This window comes from Oreochromis aureus, linkage group 7 (genome assembly GCF_013358895.1).
Source record: "Oreochromis aureus strain Israel breed Guangdong linkage group 7, ZZ_aureus, whole genome shotgun sequence".
In the NCBI taxonomy this organism is placed as follows: domain Eukaryota; kingdom Metazoa; phylum Chordata; class Actinopteri; order Cichliformes; family Cichlidae; genus Oreochromis; species Oreochromis aureus.
In genome coordinates, this window is record NC_052948.1 from 25204814 (window position 1) to 25228834 (window position 24021).

The following is a 24021-nucleotide window of genomic DNA, read 5'->3' on the forward strand; positions in this document are numbered from 1 at the left end:
TGAAGACCTTCTATGACTCTGTGGTGGCCTCAGCCATCTTTTTATGGTGTGGTCTGCTGGGGCGGCAACATCTCTGCTGGGGACAGGAAGAGACTGAACAGGCTGATCCGAAGGGCCAGCTCTGTTCTAGGATGCCCTCTGGACCCAGTGGAGGTGGTGAGTGACAGGAGAATGGCGGCTAAGCTGTCATCCCTGTTGGACAACATCTCCCACCCCATGCATGAGACTGTGACAGCACTGAGCAGCTCCTTCAGTGGGAGACTGCGGCACCCACGGTGTGGGACGGAGAGATTTCGCAGGTCTTTCCTCCCCACTGCTGTCAGACTCCACAATAAAGACTTTTGCAGCTGATCAAACACACACATCCACACATGTGCAATAACACTAATGTGCAATAATCTTTTCTGGCATCGTTGTATTTTTACTCAGTTGTATATAGCATTTGTATTCTATTTTTATCTTATTGTATATTTTATTCTATTTTATTCCACTGTATATAGTATTTTATTTTATTCTATTCTGTACAGTTGTGTACTGTATTTATTCTTATTTTATTTTATTCTAATTTTTGCTTCATAACTTTTGCACTGTCCACTTCCTGCTGTGACAAAACAAATTTCCCACGTGTGGGACTAATAAAGGTTATCTTATCTTATCTTATCTTATTTGGTAACATGTTAAAAATAATAATAGTTAACGCTTATGTAAGCTGGTAGAAGTGAAACTAAATCAGTGGCTGTGAGGAGGAAGGGGAATCAGTCTGATGAAATGGAAGATATAAAAAGGAGTCATCTAAAATAAATATGTTTTTCCAAAGCACTTCACTTAAATTTCAGTCTTGTCTCGCTTTTCAGAGAAAACAATCAGTCCCTATGATCACAGATATTCCCTTTTTGCTTTGTGTCATTTGGTTTTGGTTTTCAGACTCCCCAACCCAACCCAACCCAATCCTGTCAGCAAAATAATCTGTGACTCTGGTGAATATAAAATGTATGACTTGCTGAGCTTTTCTGTCTGACTCTCTTTAACTAGTCTGTGTTGTCAGGCATTGTGTGCATGTTTCTGTGGACACAAAAGAGGCGTGGCTGAAGACATTTTTCACCATGTCAGTCTCTGCTGACCTTTGACCTCTTAACTCATCTCAATATGCTTGTTTTCCCTCACTGAGTTGTTACCATGGTTAATTCAATAGTATCCAAGAGAGTGTAGTGAGCACAGAACCCACAAGAGGACAACGATGCCCTCAGGCCAGCCTCATAAAGTCCATTTATAATTGGTCAGAGACATTCACACAAGTGGCCTCCTGGAGGTCCTTGCATAAAGGAACTGATATTGGTCCTGCTGTTGGGTTAAGGACCTGCAGGCATACTGAGATAGCTTTTGGGCAGGTAATTAGACCATATATACACACATATCTATATACATATACACATATAGTCTGTGTGTGTCCATACCAAATATTGACTTTTAAGCTACTTAGATTTGTACAAGTTCTGTTTTTGCCTTATACTGTATTTACCTTTATGTTTTTAGATGTTTGAGTAAATGACTACAGCAATTTTTCCACTTTATAAAGACTGACTATTAATGGTTTAGTATAACTGTTTATAAAGCTTGAAGTTCTGAATGATGAATATTTTTAAGATTTCCCTTGAGTGCCCCAGATTATGACTGCTCACCATGGTGTTTCCCTGTTTGATGACGCCATCTTGTGTCTAAGCAGAGGTGGTATACATGGTGGTAAGCACATCTCTGTGGGAGGACTGCAGTTCCGTGTAGCGTTTTAAAGCAGTTTACGTGAAAGCTCTGTGGAGTTAACTGTTGTGGTGACCCAACTTTTAAAGCCAGACTCTTTGCCAGACTCCCCAGCTCAGAGGTTTCCTGCTAACAGAAAGTGGTTCACGTAATTTAACAAATAAAGGTAAGAAGTCATCCACATTCGCTACAGTGTTTATGCAGCTGTCATTGAGACTCAAATGTGTTTTTCCACTGATGTGCTAGACTACTATCACAGTCTGTTATATCACTTAAATTCAGGTCACTATACTTCATTCAGTATTATATTTCTTCCCATAGATGTGTAATAAAGATTAATATAGCTTCAAGCCAGCAAAAACTAGTATTTTAATGATTTGTGAGAAAATTTCAAAGTTTTTGCATTTTAAGGTATAAAGTGTAGATCAGTGGAGCACAGTAATGAGTGGTCACTGAATAATTGCAAAATGAAAAAAAAAATGTAACAGTTGTTCTTGTTAATGACCACATTCTACAGTAGAGGTGTCAAACATGCTAAAGGTCCAGTCCGTTCAATTGCAGATGATGTCTGTGAATAAATAAAATTTTCTTCTGTTTCATTAAAGGTGATGTCAGCATTATTGCACTGATGTGAAGACTTAACTGTTTGAATTTTACTCTGTATCATTCCAAAAACGTGTTTAGTTACACAATCTCTAGACTACAGGATTATGCTTTTGAAGGTCAATAACTCAGGTCTGAGGGGTTTATTTATGTTATTGTGTCTGACACACTAACAAGAGTGATGTCACTGAAAGTGTGTTAAGTTCCAAAACTGGTGTGTGTTATCATGTGTGTTGGTGTGTTATCATAAAAATGTCCAAACATGTCATGAAAACAAGTACGACCACACACATACGCACACACGTTCTGTTGTCATCACTGTCTCACCTCTGCAGTCAAACAGTGAGGTCCTCCACAAGACCAGTGTTTTGCCAGACATGACGTTCATGTGTGCTAGTTTGACAAACACTGGTCAACACTTCTCTTAAATATGCACTGCAGGAACAAACTGGACCTACCTGGACATTAGCCAGTTCTTATTCTGTCAACTTTACAGTACAAGTTGTGCTATCTGTGGCTAATTATTAAAGTCACTCTGACATCACTGGGCTACAGCACTGCACTTTCACCCCCCCCCCGTTAATGTTACTGAGTGGATGTTACACATATACACATTGATGCCAAAGATGCATATAGATATTCCTACCCCGAACCGCATCTTAACGCTGATCTCTTATCCAGATTAAAAATCACTAGTGTAATGCATATGCAAATTTGCCTCGCTACTTCACAAGTTTATATATCTGTACTGTCATCATGTTTTTACTATACTAAAAAAAAATATTTAACTACATATAACTAGTACAGTACCAGCCTGCTTTCATTTAACACAATGCATTTCTATTATCTTATTTGGTAGAAAAATGCATTTTCATGTTATTTCAAACTATTAAATGGTTTAAGGTTACTTTATTTATATCTGTAGGTAATTTTGCTTTACAGAATAAATGATAGCATTTGGCATTCCCTCACAAAACACACACACACCCATTAAACTTGACAAACACATATTTGATAATTAGACAAGTGATACAATTTAAATAATATAATATATTATATATAAATAAATCAAGATGAAACAAGTAACAACAACAACAAGTACTGACTTCAGTGATGGCAGCAGGGACAAAGCTGTTTTTATGACGCCTTGTCCTATACCTTGGGACTAGAAACCTCCATCCAGAGGGAAAAAGCTGAAATTCAGCCTGTAGAGAAGCCATTATTAAGAATTGATAAAGCCATCCTCTGTACCTGTTTAGAGTACAGGGAACCTAGACAGGGCTATGACCCACCTATCAGATGACTGGACCATCTCACTATCTAATTCAGTAAGTTTTTCCCTGTGACAGAGGTTTGACCGAACCATGCCACCAAACAAAAAGATAAAGCAAAGTAAAAATAGTTCAGTCAATGTGGAAATGAGCAAGTTTCCTAAGGCAGTAAACGCACTGGTGACCCCTTTTGCAGACAGATTTACAGTTCACATCAAAGTTCAATTTTTCATTATGGTCCAAAGATATTTATATGATTGCACTTGCTCTATTTTCTGACCTTTAATTACAAATACAAATGCGCACAATGCTTGAATAAATCAATTCCAAATTCAAGATTTTCTAAATCCAAATCAAATAATATGCTTGTACATTGAATTCAGGATGGACAGGAAGCAATGTTGTGTGAAGCTGTCGGTTCAGCCATCCAGAGGGCTCATGGATGAGAAATTCATTGTCCTCGTCCAGAATGCCCTGCCTGGTTCCCAACTAACCATCCGTGCCTTGCACCAGTGTGAAGATGGACACAGCTGGGAAGCGTTTGGTCACTACACTGCCGATACCACAGGGACCATCAATCGTATGTTGTTCAGTACTGAGACCTAGAAAAATAAGAGAAGAAAATGTAGAAATATGCGCAAGTATCTAACAGATTGTGTTTTATTTTTTTGTAGTTTCAGAGGATCCCAGTATACGTGGGACATATTCCGGAGTCGAACAGATGGGTCTACTGTGGAGCCTCAGACCAATTCCAGGCAGCAAACCTGGGCTGAGGTAGGCTTTTTGTGTAGATGACACCAATACAGAATCCATTATTGGCACCATAGATAATTCTCCCATCACTCCTCAGGATGCGAAAGAAAAACATCCAGACTCCCATGGAGGTCACAATTTCGGTTTACCAGGGTCACCAGACAGAGGGCTTCGCAGATCTGGTGCCACTCTCTGGTGTGGTGGTGGAGCGCTGGTATATGGCACCTGGTGTGCGAGGATTCCAGTTACAGAAGGTGGACTCACCGCAGCCTTTTTTTTTGCCCTTGGGTAAGACCTGAAGAGTCCACAGTGAGATATCCCGTGGGTGTAAATTAGATCAGCATGTGTGTTGAACTGGAGATAAGCTGCTGAAGAGAGCCAGGGTAGTGAGCAGGGAGGAGGAAATCTTGTGAATGCTTTTGCAACTAGTTAGTACGGTTTAAATAACCAAACAAATGCCATAGAGAGGAAACATTAAAAAGTTGCAGACAGCTCACAGACACAAAATGTTATCATACTAATGTAATGCACACCTTCTTTGGGTTTGTTAACTTGTCTTAAGGACCTGGACCTTTTCCTGGCCTCCTGGATCTATATGGGCTTGGAGGGCAGTTGGTGGAGTACCGTGCAGCACTCTTGGCCTCCCATGGCTTCGCTAGTATGGCCATCGACTACGTGAATTCTAAATTCACCATAGAAACTGGAAAGATGGTGGACAGCCAGTATTTTGAGGTATATCTAACGAATTTAATGTTTTGGTTACAAGGAAACAACACGAAAAAAAAAGGAGGTGGTTCAGTGGGGAAATATTCTGTATGCAAGCTAGGTGTTGTTGCTCAAAGGTTAGGGAGACAAGTGGATTTTATTATGACATATGTACCTGTATACACTAGATATGTAATCATAATTACTCACATAAATTCTGTGTAACCATATGTACTCATCTATACTATGCACACTTACAATGAAGTGTCTTATATTGTGGAGTCGCTGTGTTAAGCTTTTAACCTGCATGTTCAAATCACATGACCCATATATTTAGGTCAAATATATCTACCATTATATTAATGAAAACGTTTGTGCTACTTGTTGTATGAACACATGCTGATCAATACTGTTTGAAAACGTAATAATTAGGATCAATAAGTAACCTTTAATTGTGTTATGGCCAACAGTGACTAGTCCAACATAGGGTTAATTCAGCTTGGCACTGCTGAAGTATGCACATAGGATCCTTTCTCGGCATTCATCTGTGTTTATCTGTACTGTCCCACATTGTGTCCAGCCCTTCAATGCCTATACGGTAAACAAACCCGGCCCTGCTGGGCATGCACCTGAGATTGTGGTTCTCGCCTCAGTCGCCTGAAGGCAAGAAAAAGCCTTACTTAGCATAGATAGCAGTTCACGTCTGGCATGCTCACCCGACAAAATTGGCAAACTGATTAACTCTTTACTGCCGTCTTTGTCAGTTAACTCTTAAATGACTAAAGGAACCAATTTAATGATGGATGAAAGAGGGGTGCTTGAGAAGTTATGGGATACGGTCAGAAAGTATGCATCATAAGTGGAAGATGAAAAGAAAGAACAAAAGGATGAAAGAGTACCCAATGGCAGGAGGGGGTAGTGAAAAAGTATAAAAGTAAACGTTTCAGATCATCCTTAGAGCATACTCTGTGCGGCCTAGAGTTTGACGTGGGTGATCTCCATATGCATATGCTTTGCTGAATAAAGATTTGAAGAATATATATATATATATATATATATATATATATATATATATATATATATATATATATATATATATATGTATATATATATACACACATATATAGCCCAACTATGCCTTCTTGTTCCAGTAGTCCACTTCTCGTCAGGGTGCCCTGGTTCCTCAACACCTGACGCGGATCTGAGCGACGTCTGAGCCGGCATTCCTTCATATTTATCTGTCTCGCTCATGTCTGCAGTAGGCTCACTTAGCATGGGGGGGGTCTAGCCTTGGAACCCTTACTGGATACAGACACCCCAGGCGGGAATCAAACTTGCGATTCCTCCGCTCCAAAGGCATATAGTCCTCTATGCTACTCAGCTGAATAAGAGAAATACCAAGGGCTCAGAGAAGAGCTCAAGAAAATGTGGAAGGTGAAGGTAATCAGTGGTCCCAGTGGTAATTGGAGCACTAGGTGTGGTGACTCCCAAACTAGGCGAGTGGCTCCAGCAGATCCCAGGAACAACATTGGAGATCTCTGTCCAGAAGAGCGCAGTCCTAGGAACAGCAAAGATACTGCGCAGGATCCCCAAGCTCCCAGGCCTCTGGTCTGGTAGAGGACCTGAGCTTGAAGGATAGACCGCCCGCAGGGGCGAGTGGGGATTTTTATATCTATATCTATATCTATATAGATATAGATATATATATATGACCGAGCTAAGATCCTGTGGGACTTCCAGATACAGATGGACAAAATGGCAAAATGGTGGTGTCTAACCAACCCGACACAGTGGTGGTAGACAAACAGAAGAAGACGGCTGTTCTAATTGATGTAGCGGTTCCGAATGACAGAAACATCAGGAAGAAGGAACCCAAGAAGCTTGGGAAGCATCAAAGACTCAGAGAAGAGCTGGAGAAGATGTAGAGGGTGAAGGTAACAGTGGTCCCAGTGATAACCGGAACACAAGGTGCAGTGACTCCCAAGCTAGGCCAAGTCACTGCACCCACTTTCTGGGTTTCTGCTGTCTGAGGTTTTCAGATTGAGGCCATCTTCCTGATGTATTCGTGGATATTTGTTGTCTCATCCTGGACTACGATACTGACACTCACCAGTCCCCGGCCTCCTTCCTGCCATACAGCATACAGCCTCAGGGTACTGGACTTGGGGTGAAACCCTCCATGCATGGCAAAGAGCTTCCATGCCTCAATGTCAGTGGCTTTTATCTCCTCCTTTGGCTAGCTTATTATCCCAGCAGTGTACCTGATCATGGGCAGGGCCTAGTTGTTGGTAGCCTGGATCTTGTTATTTCCGTTTAGCTGACTCCTCCTCCTCCTTTAGCTGACTCAACATTCTGATTATATCCTGCTGTGTGGATCAATGAATCGATGTCTCGTTCACTCTTGGCATAAGACTTGATGTCATCTATTTGCAAGAGGTGGCTGACGATTGCTCCATTCCGTAGTCGGTATCCATAGCCAGTCTTGTTGATGATCTCACTGAGGGGGTTCAGGCATATGCAGAACAGCAGTAGGGACAGAGCATCTTCTTGGTAGATCTTACACTTGATGGTGACTTGTACTATGGGCCTGAAGTTGGCCTCTAGTGTTGTACACCACATCCCCATTGAGTTCCTGATGAAGGTTCTTAGGGTCTATTGAACTTGATAACCAGGCAGGTTATTGGTAGGTATTTGGATGGGACTGGTCCCTTCAGGGGGTCCTTGAGGATCAGAACTGTCCAGCCTTCAGTTAGCCATTCTAAGTGTCTCTCATCGACTAGCAGCTGGTTCATCTGTGCTGCCAGATGCCCGTGGAGTGCAGTCAGCTTCTTTAGCCAGTAGGCGTGAACCATGTCAAGGCCTGGTGTTGTGTAATTCTTTATACTGAAGACCCTTTCTTGGATGTCTGCCACTGTAATGGTTACTGGACCCTGTTCAGGGAGATTGCTGTGGTCTGGTCTCAGATCCACTAGCCACTGAGCATTGCTATTGTGGCTTGCGTCCATCTCCCAGATGCTCTCCCAGTATTGCTCCGTTTCTAGCCTTGGAGGTGCTGTTCTCATATTGTTCCCCTGCCACTGAGAGGACACTTTGGCTGGTTCCATGGAGAACAGCTGGTTTATTATAGTGCCTTCTATCTCTCTTGTGTATCTCTTCAAGCTCCCTCTGTGCTACCTTGATCTTGGTCTCCTTCTCCATGGAGGGTACTGCTAACTTGTTTTTTGTCTGTGAGTTCTTTTTTTGACCTTCATGTTTTTGTAGACAAAATGAGAGATGTGTTTCAAGCTAAATGAATGTACAGCACTTCGGTAGCTACCACTTCGGTACTCAGCGCTCACAGTAAAACATAAAGGTTATGTTTTACATCACTTCTAATGTTCGGTGTGCCAAGACATCATGACAGGTATTTTGTAGAAATGTGACAAAAAAAAAGTTAGTTAGTTCAACCATGAGAAATTGTTTGAGTCCTGGTTTTGGCATTTTACCTGTTGTACGACATATCTTTCCACCTACAGACAGCCTACAGAGTCCTGCAGCAACATCCTCAGGTCTGCAAGAGCAGGATAGCCATGATAGGTTTTTCCTTTGGCACCAGTATCACCCTCAAGATGGCTATTTACTCTGAAATTATAAAAGTAAGACATGACATTTTTAAAGTGACACTGGAGCTGGAAAATCAGCATCAGTCTGTTTTCAGTTATAACGCATGCTCTGGATGAAGACATAGGTTCACCACTGGCTGTGTTTTGGCTGTGTAACTGGCTGTGTAATCTGGTCTTTTTGTCAGTTAATAAAATCTGTGTATTGTTTTTTTCCAGCTCAGTGCTGCAGTGTGCATCAGTGGGAGTCATGTGCAGCCAGTTGATGGATCCGTGGAGGAAATACTGAGGTTCTCTTACAAGTAAGTTGAGCCGTTTTCAGTTACTTTTTATTTAAAGCCAAATTGGAAAGCTAATATATAGAAATACAGTATGTCAGAATAATCCTTAATTATTCCTTTTAATTTTTTGTCACATCAGAAATGCTGGGAAGACTCGCTTCAGTGAAAAAGACGAGAAGATCTGGCGAGATCAGTTGTTGCCCATCCCCACCGACCCTTCACTCAAAGCCGATGTGGGTACCACCAGCTAAAGCATATCTCAGTCTTAAGGCCCTTACACATTCAGTCTTAAGGCCCTTTAAATCCATGCTTATGTTTTGTGCATTAAAAATCACTTTTGGACACCTAATTTAGCCATTCACACCGACCACGTAATTCTCACTGCTGCTGCCTTCTCTTGAGAATTGGATGAAGCCAGAAGCTCTGTTTCTTCCCTTTGTTCTTTAAAAACATCAAGAAAAACTCATCATCACTTGACTTTATTTCTTTCACAACACCCAATTTGGAGAATGAATTTTCCACAAAAACGCAGTGCATGCGATGGATATACAGTATCTCACAAAAGTGAGTACACCACTTTTGTTAATATTTTATTATATCGTTTCATGGGACAACATTGAAGATATGGCACTTTGATACAATGTCAAGTAGTGTACTGCTTGTATAACAGTGTAAAGTTGCCTGTCACCTCCAAATAACTCAACACACAGTCATTATTGCCTAAATCCCTGGCAACAAAACTGAGTATACCCCTAAGTGAAAATGTCCAAATTGTGCCCAATTAGCCATTTTCCCTCACTGGTGTTATGTGACTCGTTAGTGTTACAAGGTCTTAGGTGCAAATTGGGAACAAGTGTGTTGAATTTGGTGTTGTTGCTCTCACACTCTCTCATACTGGTCACTCAAAGTCTAACATGGCACATCATAGCAAAGAATTCTCTGAGGATCTGAAAAAAAAAAAATTGTTACTCTACATAAAGATGGCCTAGGCTACAAGAATATTGCCAACACCCTGAAACTGAGCTGCAGCACGGTGTCCAAGACCAAACAGCAGTTTAACAGGACAGGTTCCACTCAGAACAAACCTCGCCATGGTTGACCAAAGAAGTTGAGTACATATGCTCAGCGTCATATCCAGAGGTTGTCTTTTAAACATAGATGTATGAGGGCTGCCAGCATTGCTGCAGAGGTTGAAGGCGTGGAGGGTCAGTCTGTCAGTGCTCACACTATAGGCCACACACTGCATCAAATGGCTGTCATCCCAGAAGGAAGGTTCTTCTAAACATAGTGCACACAAAAGTCTGCAAACAGTCTGTTGAAGACAAGCAGACTAAGGGCATGGATTACCTGTGGTCTGATGAGACCAAGATAAGCTTATTTGGTTCAGATGGTGTCAGGGATGTGTGGTGGCAACCAGGTGAGGAGTACAAAGACAAGTGTGTCTTACCTACAGTCAAGCATGTTGGTGGGATGTCACTGTTTGGGGCTGCATGAGTGCTGCTGGCACTGAGGAGCTACAGTTAATTGAGGGAACCATGAATGCCAACTTGTATTGTGACACACTCAAGCAGACCATGATCCCATCCCTTCAGGAACTGGGAAATAGGACAGTATTCCAACATGATAACAACCCCAAACACCTCCAAAAAGACCAGTGACTTGCCAAATAAACTGAGGGTAAAGTTACTTGAATGGCCAAGCATGTCTCCAGACTTAAACCTTATTGAGCATCTGTGGGGCATCGTCAAATGGAAGGTGGGGGAGCACAAGGTCTCTAACATCCACCACCTCCATGATGTCATCATTGAGGAGTGGAAGAGGATTGCAATGGCACCCTGTGAAGCTCTAGTGAACTCCACGACCAACAGAGTTAAGGCAGCGTTGGAAAATAATGGTGGCCACACAAAATATTGACAGTGTGGGGACATTTTCACTTAGAGGTGTACTCGCTTTTGTTGCCAGAGGTTTAGACAGTAATGGCTGTATGTTGAGTTATTTTGAGGTGACGGCAAATTTACTCTGTTATAAAAGCTGTACATTGACTAATTTACATTGTGTCAAAGTGTCATATCTTCAATGTCGTCCCATGAAAAGATAGATTAAAATATTAACAAAAATGTGAGGTGTGTACTCACTTTTGTAAGACACTGTATAAATTATACACATATACACAGCTCTAAATACAACAGTTTGGAGCAGAAGAATTTGCATTTTGTGTTGTTTATGTTTTTTTGTCTGATTTTAGATCACTTGTGTTAATACAGTATGTCAAAATGAAAACATAACTGTAAATTCAGACATCAGAAGTTGAGCTGAAAAGAATGATACCAAGCTAGTAGTGATGGGAATTCTGGCTCTTTTTAGAGAACCGGCTCTTTCGGCTCGGCTCGGCTCACTAAAAAGAGCCGGCTCTTTCGGCTCCCAAACGGCTCTTCAGGTTGTTTTGTTGCTTTAATTAATTTATTATCAACAACAATATAAAATTATGCACAAAAGGAATTACTAATGTAAAAAAGACGTGGTTTTATTTATATATGTTTATATATAAATATATACGGTGGCCCCTAGAGACAAAGCAGAGAGAGAAAGAGAGCCAGGGACAACAACAAGAGACAACATCGTCACATTAGAAAGGTATAGTAATCATCCACAATTATTTTCAGTTGCGGGTTATAAAAGATTCAGAAAGTTTATCTATGCAGTGAATCCTATGTATGCAATTCCAAGCAGTAAATCATCCCAGGCTTATTTGACAGAGAACGTGCAGCTTCTTTTTATTTTGCATATTTTAATTTATATTTTATTGTGTTGTGGTTTGCAGTGTTTTGTGTTGTTTCACTTTAAATTTGTTTAAAAGGAAAAAGCTGAAAATTTTTAATAGTTAAAAGTTGAAATTTAAATAGTTGGTTTTTGAACTTATAATTTATTTATTAGATTTTATGTGGAGTGAATAAATAAAAGTATATTTACGGTGGCCCCTAGAGACAAAGCATGTACAAACTCCAAAACACGTACAAACTCCAAAGCACGTGCAAACTCCAAAGCACATACAAACTCCAAAACACATACAAACTCTGAAACAACACAAAACACTGCAAACCACAACACAATAAAATATAAATTATAATATGCAAAAGAAAAAGAAGATCCACTTTCTCTGTCATATAGGTCTGGGATGATTTTTTGGGAGAGTGTTTTCCTGCTTGGAATTGCATACATAGGATTCACTGCATGAATAAACTTTCTGAATCCTTTATCATCCGCAACTGAAAATAATTGTGGATAATTACTATACCTTTCTAATGTGATGATGTTGTTTCTTGTTGTTGTCTCTGGCTCTCTTTCTCTCTCTTTCCCTCCCGCTCTGTTCCTGTGCTACTGCTAGTGTAACGTAACTACTGCCCCTCCCCCCTCTGCTCAGCGCAAGCACAACGCTCACATGCAGAGGGAAGCAAAAAAAAGTGCGAGAGAGAGGGTGAGAGAAAGGAAAAAAACAAACAAAAACAGAGCCGTTTCGTTTGCGACCGACACATCACTACAAGCTAGGCAAAGTAAATAGTTTTTAAAGGTGAAATGTAGAAGTAGTCAAAAATGGCCAATTATACCCTGGACCCAGTGTTGCCAACTCCTCAGTAAGGAAAATCGCTATTGGTTGTCCTAAAAGTCGCTAAATGACGTCATCACCTAATTTGCATAATTGGTCATGCTAATATAATTGTAACCTATGTTGTTGGAGACAGAAATAACATCGTGGAAGAGACATAAAGTGAGTAAAAAACGTCCTAAATGCATTTAGAGTTTATTTAGAACTACAAATTAAATTTCTTTTAGCAATTATTGTTTTTTTTAATGTCACAATTCCAACCCTGCTCCTTTACCCGGGCTTGGACCGGCAAAAGTGATCCGAAATAGGCACTCTGGTGGAGTTACTTTGTGTGTGTGTGTGTTTATAAGTAGTTTTAAACCTTGTGATCCACAAAACAGCATAAGAGTAAAAGAGTAAAAGAAGAACTGACTGTGTTACAGCACCCGCTGCTTGTTGAGAGTAAAAGCGATACGCGCTTTCACGTCTTTTTTTAGCGACTTTTTTAAGAAAAAAAGTCGCTAGGGGGTCTGAAAACTCGCTAAATATAGCGACAAAGTCGCTAAGTTGACAACACTGCCTGGACCCCAGAGCTTTAAACATTTTTTTAATGTAACGCAATAGTTACTTTTCCTAGTAATTAATTACTTTTAGAATCTTGTAACTCAGTTACTAACTCAGTTACTTTTTGAAGAAGTAATTAAAACTATAATTAATTATTTTTTAAGTAATTTGCCCAACACTGTTAATAAATGATCAGATAAATAATATTTCTGACTGTCAAAATTGAATCAAATCAAATCGCATCGTGGATCGAATCGAACGCAACCTTGTGAATTGGAATCGAATCAATTCTAGAAACTAGTGACGATACCCAGCCCTACTCGTGAACAAGATTCCAAGTTACTTTAACTTGTCCACTAAGGGCAGCAACTTGTCCTTGACCAGGTGTAAGCACTTCACCTTTTTCCAACTGAGGACCATGGTCTCAGATTTGGAGGTGCTAATTTTCATTTTCGTCACTTCACACTCAGCTGCGAACCACTCCAGTGTGACCTGGAAGCCACCACCCGATGAAGCTAATGGGACCACACAAACCTACCATGTGGCTATACCTAGAAATTGGTGACAAAGGCACCCCTAGTGGAGTCCAACACACACCAGGACCACAGGACATGCTGAAGGGTGCAGTTGTATGTCTTGAAAGTCCACAAAGCACATGTAGACTGGTTGAGCAAACTTCCATATTCCCTCAAATATCCTTGAACAGATAAAGAGCTGGTACAGTGTTACATGACCAGGATGAAAACTGTATTGTTCCTCATGTATTCAAAGTTTGACTAGGGACAAACTCTCCGTTCCAGCACCCTAGCATAGACCTTCCCACGGAGGCTGAGAAGTGTGATTCCCCTATTGTTGGAGCACACCTTGGGGTTAAAAATGGGAATCATCACACCAGTCTGCCAATCCCAAGGCACTGCCCCAGATTTCCAAGCGATGTTGCAGAGATGTGTCAACTAAGACGGACCTACAACATCCAGAGCCTTTAGCCACTAAGAGTTGTTGAAATAATTCAACCATTTTTCTCCCAGTGATGGGCAAGTCATCCCCCTCATCCCCAAGTCTGCTTACTTTAGACAAGGCATGTCAGTGGGATTAAGGAGTATTCTTTCCACTGCCCAACTACATCCTCAGTTGAACTCAGGACCTTCGTGCTGTGAGGCAAAAGTGTTAACGACCAAAAGACCAAAGTGTCCTGTCTTGCAACTTACTTAGTTGGACTCAAGTGTGGGACTCCAACTCCAGCTCTGCCAAGTTAAGGCGGTGATGACCGCTGCCTTTCACCTACAGATCAAGGCCTCTTATGACACAGCTAAAATCTTTAACCAAGAATTCAAAACTCATAACAAGAGAACAGAAATGAACAACAGAAACCTGTAGGACCATGCCAGCAAGAGATGATAGAAAGCTATGCATAATTTAATGAAACTGCCATCACTGAAAAAGGTGAAAAAACAAAACTTTTACTGTTTTTGTCTGTTCAGGTGGGACGACTACAGTGTCCTCTGTTGCTGCTTGTAGGTGAGGATGATCAGAGCTGTCCAGCCCAAGAGTCAGCACTCGATGTAAGTTTCCTGACATGACTTCCTATGTGAACAAGGTGGTTAAAGTAAGATTAGAAATGAGATTAAAAAGACTTGGCTTGGCCTGTGATTACGCCTGTGAGTTTTTTGTAGTTCAGCTCTAGCCTTGAGACCACAGCTGGTGCCAATATGGTAGCCACATGAAATGATGGTGGTTTCCTTTAGTGCGAACAACTGCATGTCAATTTTGAGCTGCATGTCAAACATTGAGTCCGAATGGACCATGTTCAGCTCCTCCATTACCAAAGCTGCTGTACTGAGCTGCGGCTGCAAGGTGGTTTGTGCCCGTTGTGGTGGTAACCTCCAAACCAAACAGTGGACGCTAGAGGTGAAGGGAGCCACCAGGCTGATAAAGGAGTCCTATCGGGCTTGGTTAGGCTGTGGGACTCTGGAGGCAGCTGATAGATACCGACAGGCCAAGTGGAACGCGGCTCGGGAAGTGGCTGAAGCAAAAACTCGGGTGTGGGAGGAGTTTGGAGAGGCCATGGAAAAAGACTTTCGGACTACCTCAAAGAGATTCTGGCAAAACATCAGGCAACTCAGGAGGGGAAAGCGCTGCTCGACCTGCACTGTGTATAGTGCAGATGGAGCGCTGCTGACTTCAACTGAGAAAATTGTCGGGCGGTGGAAGGAATACTCCTGAAGGCTCTGGATGTTGTAGGGCTGTCCTGTTTGACAGGCCTCTGCAATGTTGGACATCAGGGGCGGTACCCCTGGACTGACAGACTGGGGTGGTGGTCCCCATTTTTAAGGAGGACCGGAGGGTGTGTTCCAACTACAGGAGTATGCGGTGTCTGGCTCATTGCTACGGACCATTCGATCCCTATACAACTGTTGCAAGAGCTTGGTCCGCATAGCTGGCAATAAGTCGGACTTGTTCCCGGTGGGTCATGGGCTCTGCCAGGGCTGCCCTTTGTCACCGATTCTGTTCATAATTTTTATGGACAGAATTTCTAGGCGTAGCCAAGTGGCAGAAGGCTTTCACTTGGGTGGTCTTAGAATCTCATCTCTGCTTTTGGCAGATGGTGTGGTTTTGTTGGCTTCATTGGGTGGTGGCCTCCAGCTCGCACTGGAACGGTTTGCAGCCGAGTGTGAAGCGGCGGGAATGAGGATCAGCACCTCCAAATCTGAGGCCATGCTTCTCAGCCGGAAAAGGGTGGAATGTCCACTCTGGGTCGGGGAGGAGTTCCTGCCCCAAGTGGAGGAGTTTAAGTATCTTAGGGTCTTGTTCACAAGTGACAGGAGAAGGGAGCAGGAGATCGACAGACAGATTGGTGCTGCTGCTGCGGTGATGCGGACGCTGCACCGGGCGGTCATGGTGAAGACAGAGAAGTGAGCATCAAAGCGAAGCTCTCAATTTATCGGTTGATCCACATCCCTGTCGATCCCTGTGGGTAGTGACCAAAAGAACAAGATACAAGAGGCGGAAATGAGCTTCCGCCGAAGGGTGGCTGGACTCTCCCTTAGAGATAGGGTGAGAAGTTCAGCCATCCGGGAGGGGCTCAGAGTAGAGCTGCTGCTCCTCCACATTGAAAGGAGCCAGTTGAGGTGTTTCGGGCATCTGACAAGGATGCCTCCTGGGGGAGGTGTTCTGGGCATGTCCCACCGGGAGGATGCCCTGGGGCAGATCCAGGCTGGCCTGGGAATGCCTTGGTGTTCCCTCTAGGGCTGGGTATCGTCACTGCTTTCTAGAATCAATTCGATTCCGATTCACAAGGTCCCGAATCGATTTGATCGACGATTCGATTCAATTGTTTTAGCCTCAGACAGTCAGAAATATTATATTTCTTATCATTTATGAGTACATATCCATATTTTTATATCTATAAAAAGAAAGCTGACACTTGTGAGACTTTATCAAAGGTGTAAGCATCATAGCAGATGTCTTTGTGTCAAAGTAACTGAGAATAAAACAGGAAAACATGAAGGCGATATTCCTTGCCTTGCTTTTTATAGCAGATAACTTTAAAAATATTCTGCAATAGAACAAAAACTGAAGAAAACCATGAATCAACATATGAACATTACTCGATGCTGCTGAAGTGAAGCAGAGCTAAGTTACAGAGGTTTTTATTAGGGATACAGCTAAGCGTTGTGCAATTTTGCATAATTTTAAAAAGTTTACATTTCTTCAGTATTGAACACCAGAAATGTGGCTTTCTTGTCGGAAGTCATTTAAGTAAAAAAGAAAAAAAAACACAGTGGCCGACAGCACTGTAAACAACGGTAGACTGGTAGGTAATAAGCAAGCGAATGGGAAACTGTTCTTGAAGTACACTGAGAGAGAGAGAGCTGTGCATGAAGTGTGATTTTATCGTGGTGGAGGCAAAACAGCAAATAAGAGGGAATTCGTGATGATGTTTATGTGAAGCGTAGTTTGGCCCTACTTTTGCTGCTGGTTCAGTCGATTTTGGCTGGAGAAAGATGGAATCTGCAGCTTCAGAATCTAGTGTAAAAAAAGACGTAAACACAAAGTGCGGACACGCCGATGCATCAAAATGAGTGACCTGTCGGCTATCAGCCCCAACGGCGTGTCCGTGTATATGCCGTCGGGTGCGAAAGCGTCAGGTCCGCGCTTTGTGTTTACGTCTTTGTGCAGAATCTGTGTAACTGGTGATGAAAGAGAGTCTCTGTGGAGCTTAAATCCTCAACCTGATTACCCAGAATCGGCTTCAGTTGTGCAGGACTGCAGGAGGGATGATGGCTCCGCTCAAGGATGGAGGTGCCTGTTGGAATTTTCACGTCATACCTCCAGATCATGACACAGAGTGTGTTCATTGGTCACTAATGTGCCCATCATTGTAAGAACTATATATAATTATATACAAATACAAGGCCTAAGATGGCACAATATGCTACCAAGTCCTAGCTGACCCTGCAAAATACTAAGGCTAGCTGCTAATGAGTTGAAAGCTACCTAACTAGCAAACCATTATGCCAAGCTAGCATCACTCTAAGCCATCTGAGGCATATATGGTCAGACCATGTCCAGCTGAACTGTCCTCAGAACGTGTTTACTAAATGAACTGCAATTCATGAAGTAGAACTGATAAAAGTGGATTGATTAATGCAAAAGGGCCACTGCGCAGATCTCTGACAGAGATGCGCCTTGCATAAAGCTCATGAGGTTGCAAGATTCTCTGTGGAATGTGCATGCACCCCTGCAGAGGCTAGCCTACCTGCCTTTTCATATGTCTTCATTATGCAATAAGAGAGCCTTGTCTTAGTGACAAGTCAATTAGCTCTGCAATAGACAAAGACAAACAGCTCGTCTGTTCCTCTGTGGGGCTGTGTCTCAAGAAGATATACCCTCAAGGACCTGGCAGGGCACAATACTGACCCACCAGCCTTCATTTGCAATTTCTGAGGAGTGCAAAAGGGACACAGCTTGACAGACTGGCTGGCATGGAATTCTGACACACTGTATTTTCTGTACCTAAAATGCTTTCATTTTCACAAAAATCGACAGTGCGCCTTATAATCCGGTGCGCCTTATGTATGAATTCTGGTTGTGCTTACTGACCTCGAACTGATTTTATGTGGTACACAGCGTTCAAAAAAATGTTTTAGTATGACTTTGGTAAGCTATGAAGCCGCACCGCTTAATGGATTGTCGGAGCATTACGGCTACTGTAGTCAGGAGCCTCGCGGAGTAATCTGGGTCCAAAACTCCCTCCGTTTAAGGTCCCAAAGTCACCATCACAGAGTTAAAAACTCTCTAAATTCTTTCATCTTTAATAAAATGATCAGCGTTGCTGCTTTTCCAGGTATAACAATTAAGTTTAACATCCAGGCATCCATGAAAACAGAATTTATTACATTTAACGGAGTTAGAAGTTAGCAGAAAGTTAGGTCGCTAGTTTCCACCTCAACATGATATACCATGTTCTGACTGAGAGATTTCTGAAAAAATTCAAATGTACAGCTCTGCTATCATTTCCAACATAAATACAGACAGAAAACTAAACAGTAGTGACTTTTGTAGGGTTACTGAAGTTAGACTAGCTGGTATATAATGATGTGCTACCTGATTGCTAGCGACACAGCTATGTTAGCATAACATAAACACAGTGAAGCTGGAGGATGAATGCTAACTTTTTTCCACTTGATAAAAGTTAACATGCGAGTTCCCGAATGTTAGGGACAAATGCAATCGCATGGCAGGATGCTGTAAAAGGACCAAACTTCAGTCAGGAGAACAAGTGAGATAATCTATCCACAATACAAGGTTAGTCATTAATATACTGCAGCAACATGGGAATAGAGCAGTGGGGAGAGAATTTAACATTAGTGAATCAATGGTACAGAAGTGGAGGAAGCAAGAAGAATGAGTTGAGTAAAGTTTTGTCTGATTGTTTTGTTATGCTTAGTGCGTCTTATAATCTGGTGCGCCTTATGTATGAAAATAGACCCGTTCATTGACAGTGTGCCTTATAATCCAGTGTGCTTTATGTTACGAAAAATACAGTAATCTGGAATGCAAGATTGGGGTAAAGAACCCTAAGTCAGTCAGCCTCACATCAAATCCCATGGAGGGACAACAAGTCATCATTGTTAAGGAGTGATAAAATGAAAATCTACCTGTATTGCTTGGAACATTCTGCAGAATTATGCCCTTGTTGATGGATTATGGACTTCTAACAGAGTAGTAACCACAGAATGGGGTAATCTGTCAACCTCCAGTTGAGGTGCAGGTCTAGGTGTTCTAGGCACTGCCCCAGATTTCCAAGCGATGTTGCAGAGATGTAAACCAAGACAGTCCTACAACATCCAGAGCCTTTAGCAAGTCAGGGTGAACCTGGTCCATGCCAGGAGTTGGAGTTGTTTTACTAACTCAATCATCTTTCCAGTGATGGGCAAGTCATCCCCCTCATCCCCAAAGTCTGCTTCTTTTACAGAAGGTATGCCAGTGGGATTAAGGAGTATTCTTTCCACTGCCCAGCTATATCCTCAGTTGTAGTCAGCAGCACCCTACCTCCAATGTACACCGTGTGAGTAGAACACCACTTTCCTCTCTTGAGTCACCTAACGGTTTGCATCTCCTCCAGGCTAATTGTGCCAAACCAGTTGCTGTTCCCCCTTAGGTCCAAAAGTGATCTGAGATTCCAGTCCTACTTGTGAATGAGGAAATAATGAGTAGGACCCAGCCTGGTGATTGGCATCTCCCTGACAGCCTTCCTTGTCAGAAAAGTGGAGCTTTCCAATGCCTGAAATTTCCTGTTCTGAGGATCTGTCACCATTGAAAAAGTTGATGACACCATCATTGATGGCCAACACAGGAACTATGAACGATAACCCTGCATCATATTAGAAACCATCCAAGGGTCTGCCGCAAGGGCCTCCCAGGACAGTTGATGCCCCAGGGGACCCTGGGGCAGCTCCAAGAGTCCCCCAGGACACTGACCTGGGTGGCCAGTTTAAGACTGAGTGTACATAATTTCCTTAAGGATCAATAAAGTATTCTGATTCTGAACCAATTTGAGATAATGAGTTACTGAATTACTGAAGATCATTAGATTATCATTTCCATAATTTTTTTTTGATTCTCCAGCTAGTAAGAATGAGCATATTTTATTTGAAATAAAATATTTTCACGTTTGTCTCCGTAAAGAGGAAGTTATGCGACAATTAAAGCGTTTCAGATTAAAAAAAATACACAATGAAACTATTTCAAAAATAAAAAGAACATTTTTAATTAATATTTTCCAGATTAAGGAAATGATGGCACAAGCGGGGAACAGTCATCTGCTCACTGTCCTGTCGTACCCAAACGCAGGTCACCTGATCGAGCCTCCTTACACACCACATACCAGATCTAGCAATTTCAGGACAACTGGAATGCCTGAAAAAGGCAAGTTCACACTGGAAGGTTATAGACTATCTCAGTTGTTCTTTGAGGACCAGTCCACATTTTGGCAGGTTTGATAACTGATTGTTATATGTAGTTGATGTTCAAGTAATTTTGTGGCAAGAAAATGATTCTGAAAAAAACTGGACTACATATGCAAATTATCAGTGAGTTTCTTTTGGTACCCATTTTGGGAACAGCGGTTTTGTGGTGAGTCCTGATGTCTGTTTTGTTTTTGCAGTGATGTATCTGTGGGGTGGACAAACGGTGGAACATTCTCGAGCTCAGGAGGATGCCTGGAAGAAGATCCTGGTTTTTCTCAGGGAGAATCTGTATGGTGGCAGAAACCCTACCTTATTTTCTCACCTGTAATCAAAATGACAACATGATTGAGTTCCAAAGTGAATCCAAGGTGAAAATATTTGTCTAAGACATAGTTAGGTGAGGCGACAATGGAAGCTCTCTCTGGCAATCACTATGCAATGCATTGCTATAAAGATATTGATTATGGCCTTTGGATTACTAATGAAAAATTATTATCTTTTTAATAGAAATAGCCAACAGGTGTAATGGCTTTTGCAGTAGGAAGCTTTCTGCCACTTAACGTGGTCATTCAATCAGAAACCACTTTTACAGAAAGACAAGCAGAAACAATTGTTTCCCAACCAAATACTCACAAAAAAACCCATCTTCTTGCACTATACCCATTTAACAGGATAAATTGGATCAGGTTAAACCATACCATTTGTGCTGCCCATCTGTACTCCTTCCTGACTGAAGAACTGTAAAATGTCTTTACTACTATAATTAAATAAATATCTATTATATTACCAAAAATTATTTACTGTTAACTGAAAATGGCAAGTGGTGAAGGAATTTTTTTTAAACCATTCCTTTAGGAAAAGAAGCAATAAAATACTGAAAACACATCAATACACATAAAACTTTATTACTGGAAAATTGTGCATAAAGTATCAAAACTATAAATAACTATTTCGCATCAGTGTTAAATTGATTAATATTATTGCTGCATGTGTTTTAGATGTTTAAGTTTAATGTCCAGCATCAAATTTAGAAACACAGACCTACATCTTTAGTTTTTAGAAAGTGTATTAAAATTTTTACATTATTAATAAAAAAAACCCCAGCTGAATTAAAAGGCATGATCAGCGTGTGATATGTTTAACTGTCAATATCTACAGAGAGAATTAAAATACGAATGAATCAATGTGGAGTGTAAAAGTTTTTTTTGTTTCCATGTCCCTTCGAGGCTTCAAACATCCAACCAATTTCAGTCTAAACAGTAACACATGAAAGACAATCCTATTCATGTATTAATCACCAGAGGATGTAGCAAAAAAAGAGAAAGAAGTGAAACAGTGTGCCATAGTTAAGGGTCAAAGTAGGCTGGTGTCTTTTTTTGTTTTATGTTTTGGCACAACACCAGAATGAGTGGAGATGTTTACCATTTGCGGTTGCTGTACTTCAGCATCTAGATAGCACTACAAAAGAGAAGTGAGAGAAGCATAAAAAAGTAATGTTTTTTAAGTAGCAGGTATTTTCAAATGTGGTGTTTCTATCATGCAAACTGCGTGCAATTTGTTGCACTGCATCTGCTAGCTAAAGATACAGCTGCTGTTTTTAACAGGTAGAGAAAAGAAAGAGAGCCAACTTTACTTAGAGATGGAGAAAGATAAGAAAGAAAGGAAAGTAGAGGAAGAAGAGAGGTTAGTTTTAAAGGTAAGGACTGCTCAGTGGGATTTCATAAACTGGAGAATTAAAGCTTACACGCAAGTCCTCATGTGTCATGTGAGGCTGTGGCAGGCAGGAGGTGGACCCAAATGCAGGACTCAGACAAAAAGATGAACTTAAGGCGGCAGCTTTATTGCTGGGGAAAATGTCCAAAATATAACCACAAAAAAACAAACTAAAATCCTCAACTTGAAAACTAGGAAAAGAACACTGGGAAACTGGGACTAAAACTCAAGGAAACTAGAAACGTGGAACACAGAGAGACCTACACACATGAGGCGGTAACACGTCACAGAGCAAGGAAAACACAGGGCTTAAATAAACACTGGAGCAATCAGGGAATGGGAGACAGGAGGGAAATACAGCTGGGAGAAATCAGAGCTAACGACACAAGGGGAAGGAAAACCTGACACACTGCACACAGGACAAGGACTATCAAAATAAAACAGGAAGCACACAACAGTCACAAAAACACAGACTAGACACTGAACATAGAGACCTGGCTGACAGGGGAGACAGAGGGAACAAGCAGACAAGACATGACACGATGAGGAAGATGAGAAAGGCAAAAAAAACAAACAAACCCAGAAACCAAAATCCAAGGACTAAATATATAAGAAGTGGAACCAAAACACATGAATAACAATAATCGATGACTGGTGGGTCGCAGACCCAGTACCATGGCATCATGTTTTTAACTCACATATTCGGCTGTACATGTGACATCATATTTTTTAATATTGTAAAACATGCTGCAAAACAAACTGAGGTACACTGTTATTTAAAAGTTGCAAGAAAATACGCTGCAGTTTAGTGCAAGATAAACAGGTTAGCTTGCAGTAATGTGACATATTTAATATAAAGCATTGTGTGGGACTGCTGCACAGTGGATTTGGTGATCATGGTCAGATTTGTGCTAAATTCAATAAAAAGATGAATTTGAAGTCAAGCTGATGATGCTTAGATTAGTTCACTGAATTCCACCTTCATACTGTGTGGTATAAAGACAGCATAAACAGTGTACTGTCCGTGTAGAGGATTGAACAGAACAACTCATAAAATGCCTGCTTACATCTTGCTCAGTTGTGTAAATCCACAAAGAGCAGTGAAACTTAGTAGCCAATCAGCTGATCACAGCCTCTACACTAATAAAATCTACTGAGCCTACAGGAGGAATTGTGTTTTTATTCCCCACACTGAGCCACTACAACTGATTTTACAGTTCCGCCACCTTCTGTATCCCATTTTAACCTGTGTCTGTACTCGTTTTCTGTTTCAAGGCATAGTCACCCTTTACAATATAGGCAACATAAAATAGAGCTTTAAAAAAAAATCCTTATTTTTCTTTGCTCGTATTCTACTTACCTGATTCAAGCTAAGTGCATTTATTAGAATTAAAATTTAAACTGAAGAAAAGTTTGTAATCTCATGTATTAATACTATTTTATTATTACATTAATAGAGCGCAAGGTTCAGTTAGCTTTGTACAAAAATAGCTGGTAGAAGCGTCCCACAAAAAACTACTTTTTACTTTGACACACACAGCCAGTGTTTTTTCACTTTTACTTGGGTAAAGAAGTTAAATCAGTACTTAGGAGTACTAAGAGTATCTTTCAACACTAATATCTGTATTTCTGTCAAATCTGGTTATTTAAGGGAGGTGCTACACTGTAAAATGTAATATTGTGTTTAATTAAAAATATTAAATAGGCTGAACTCAGTTTTTA

General features: G+C 41.2%; 1 protein-coding gene across 2 annotated transcripts; it reads left to right on the forward strand.

Annotated features, from left to right (window-relative positions):
• The first annotated feature begins 1786 nt into the window (after positions 1–1786).
• LOC120440915 (peroxisomal succinyl-coenzyme A thioesterase-like) lies at positions 1787–21770 on the forward strand. Of its 2 annotated transcripts, XM_039614432.1 has the most exons (11): positions 1787–1921; positions 4013–4209; positions 4304–4403; positions 4480–4670; positions 4945–5114; positions 8603–8722; positions 8906–8988; positions 9107–9200; positions 14596–14676; positions 20404–20545; positions 20784–21770. In XM_039614432.1, exons 2-11 carry the CDS (start codon positions 4014–4016, stop codon positions 20912–20914), a joined length of 1308 nt encoding a protein of 435 aa, XP_039470366.1. In that variant the 5' UTR covers positions 1787–1921; position 4013; the 3' UTR covers positions 20915–21770. The 2 variants fall into 2 exon arrangements, with proteins under 2 accessions (XP_039470366.1, XP_039470367.1); XM_039614433.1 differs by lacking the exon at positions 14596–14676.
• Positions 21771–24021: the final 2251 nt, after the last annotated feature.

Coding starts and splice junctions, on each gene's coding strand:
- LOC120440915 (XM_039614432.1), top strand. CDS start 4,014: ATGGACAGGAAGCAATGTTGTGTGAAGCTGTCGGTTCAGCCATCCAGA. Junction 9,201..14,595: donor ACCCTTCACTCAAAGCCGAT/GTGGGTACCACC, acceptor TTGTCTGTTCAG/GTGGGACGACTACAGTGTCC. Junction 14,677..20,403: donor CCCAAGAGTCAGCACTCGAT/GTAAGTTTCCTG, acceptor AATATTTTCCAG/ATTAAGGAAATGATGGCACA.